Genomic DNA, 2,884 nt, shown 5'->3' with positions numbered 1-2,884 from the left:
TTCCAGGGCCCATATTTACAAAATAGAGACTTCTGGGAATCCATACTCTGGTCTCAAGAGACCAATTCAATCATTTCTGATCTTAACAGCATCCAAAATGTTCTGGTGTTGCAAAAGGAGGAGTACAGAGAGAAGTGCCTTGTTCACACAGTGGCGTTCAGTGGTAGTAAAGCTCTTCTATAGGGATGTATGAGTGCTGAAGGTGTGAGGGAGTTGTGCTTTATCAATGCTGGCATGAATTCACACACCACTGTGTGATGTAATACAAAAACCTGAAACTGAAGATGCTACCCTCTTCTCATTCCCTGCATTATTGGGCATTTTTTCAGCATGACAATGAAGATATTCATTCTCCCAAGGTGAAAATCCTTCAGTGGACATGTATTTCACTCAATCTTAACACTCTTGAGCTGCTGTGAGAGATTCTGAGACGAGCTGAGCAACACTCCCCATTAAAGACCAGAGCATTTAAGGAGGTCCTCCAGGAGTTAAACAGCACAGATGTGAACATTTCTCATGAACTTGTACACTCAGTGCCAAGAAGAGTCAGAGCAGTGTACTTAGAGTTATGGAGGACATGCTAAGTACTAGAATATTATACTTGGTTGAATTAAATCTAGGTTGTACTCAATTCTGCAATCCTTCATTTAAACAAAAATTGGCTAAATTTCTTATTTTACAGATATTAATGGCATGTATTTCTCTGTTTTTATTAAGAATATGTTTAATACATATTCTTTATAATACATGTTTAATGATCATTAAGAAAATACATATTTTATATTTAATCAGAGGGGGTATACTCACACACATTTATTTATTTATTTTTATTTTAACCTGTTTGGTACTCATTCAGCTTATTTTATTTCAGTTAGTCGCAAAGGTAACATTTCGAATTTTCGTTTAAGTTTTTTATTTATTTATATATTTATTCTAAAGTTTTCCATCTAATATTTATATTTTATTTTAGCTTTATTTTAATTCACGATAACCATTTTAATAGTATTAAATAACAAAAACAACACTGGTGACCAGTCGCAGTTTCAAAAATTATAAGCTTCTCTTTTCATCCTAAAATCTTGTTCTTGGGGAAAGTTGCACAGAGCACGAATAAAACAATGAAAACACCGCAGTGAATGAATGGGACTGTCTGAACACACCCGACTCGTTCTCCAGGTGTTGTGCCCGATTCTGACCCCCGCCAGATTATTACCCCCCTAGTACTGGTAGGTTTACGATTAGGTGTGGGGGACGGGTTAGGATTAGGATTAGGCAATCAGGTATCGATTCAACGAGGGGGGTAATAATTTGGCAAGGAGTTGAAAATGGGCACAACACCGGAAATGAGCTTTACACTGCTCACAAACAAAGCTTTGCATCGATGTATGGGTTTAGATGTAATAAAGGCGATTGGTTCAATAGCTCCCGTTATAAATTACACAGACCTTCCGTTTTATTAATCTACAAGACCCTTGCTTGCATATGAGTGACTGTGATATGAGTGTTTGCGCTCATAACTTCATGCAGCGCATGTAGGCGTTCGAGTCCAAAAGTTTCCAGATGTCAGTCAGCATGCGTTTACACGGTGTTGTGCTGTATGATGTCTCTTACCTGTGTGCTACCGCAGCATCCCATGATTCCCGAGCTGATGAGACTCACAAACACACACACACGCACGCACGCACGCGCGCACACACACACACACAGCTAAATCAGGGAGCTGGCAGCAGCGCGATCAGCGTGTCCTGCAGCAGCTTCGGAAGACTGGAGTGTAAAAGTTGCACATTGGTAATAAACACGAACAAATGCCCTTAGAAACAAAGACGCGTCCGCTATGGAATCACGCATGAATGTAAAACTCGCTCGAGCCGCTAGTGTTAGTGAATGGATTAGGATCTGTTTTTTCAGGATCTGACGTGCTGTAATTCTCCCTCGCGAACAACAAGGTGAAGGCGGAGCTGGGCTGTCCTCCTCCTCCTCTTCCTCCTCTTCTTCTTAAACTAGTATCAGATATTTCACACTCCAGTTCATTTTCGAGAGCTACTGGAGTCCGACTGTCCATACTCGAAGATAGATTAATATTAGGAACACGTTTCACGTTTGTTATGCTTTATTAAAGACTATGGAATACCCTTAAAGGGACTTTGGCTTTATGTCTTTTGAACAGATTCTTTTGTAATGATTCGGTTCATATGATTCACTCGGAATCACTCGACTGCAAGGGATTGATCTTATTTTTCTTTAGTATTCAGTAAGTGTTAGCTGCGATAGACGTTGTTTAGGAGAAAGCTACAATATTGGAAACTTTGTTGCTAACGTCATTGGGAATCATTTTTATATATAATGTGGATTGAATAACATTACAAATAATATTGGAAATTACGTTGTTGACAAAAATGTTACAATAAACGACCGTGATCTATGATGACATAATCGACAACAGTGGTTAATAACAAATAAAACATTAAACGTAAATTAAAATGCCGCCGAGGATACTGCGAACACTTACCTGGAAAGAATTGGTGAAGAGGTTCATTGAAATGAACTGTTCGAACGAACCGATTCACTACAGTGATTCGGACAATTGAGCTCGTTTACTTTAGCACCTTCTAGCGAGAATAAATAAGTAGTGCGATCACATTGTCACATTATGGAGTTCCAGTGGACATGCTTTAGGCGCAGAGATAAAATGCTGAAAATCGTAAAATCATAAAACGGTAGTGTTATCTGAAGCTACAGATTATTTTGTTAAAGCCCATTGTTTACTTCGTGGTAAGAATCCCAAAAACTTTGCAAGACAAACTAAATGGCAAAGTGGAGATGCCGGGGATCGAACCCGGGACCTCATACATGCAAAGCATGCGCTCTACCACTGAGCTACATC

At 39.2% G+C, this 2,884-nt stretch overlaps 1 protein-coding gene and 1 non-coding gene across 2 annotated transcripts in view; both read right to left on the bottom strand.

Annotated features, from left to right (window-relative positions):
• The window catches only part of LOC107571907 (choline transporter-like protein 1), a 12,807-nt gene extending 10,745 nt beyond the window's left edge, over positions 1-2,062 (bottom strand). Inside the window, exon 1 of the mRNA XM_016258290.1 lies at positions 1,917-2,062. Within this exon, the coding sequence (XP_016113776.1) occupies positions 1,917-2,062 (146 nt within the window). The remainder of the gene's footprint in view (positions 1-1,916) is intronic.
• Positions 2,063-2,815: 753 nt separating this feature from the next.
• On the bottom strand, positions 2,816-2,884 carry trnaa-ugc (transfer RNA alanine (anticodon UGC)). The gene has a single exon. It is a non-coding gene; the product is annotated as a tRNA-Ala (tRNA).

This window comes from Sinocyclocheilus grahami, unplaced genomic scaffold (genome assembly GCF_001515645.1).
Source record: "Sinocyclocheilus grahami isolate Dianchi unplaced genomic scaffold, SAMN03320097.WGS_v1.1 scaffold1668.1, whole genome shotgun sequence".
NCBI classification, from domain to species: domain Eukaryota; kingdom Metazoa; phylum Chordata; class Actinopteri; order Cypriniformes; family Cyprinidae; genus Sinocyclocheilus; species Sinocyclocheilus grahami.
Note: the sequence above shows the minus strand (reverse complement) of the source record. Positions and strands in the feature narration are given on the sequence as shown.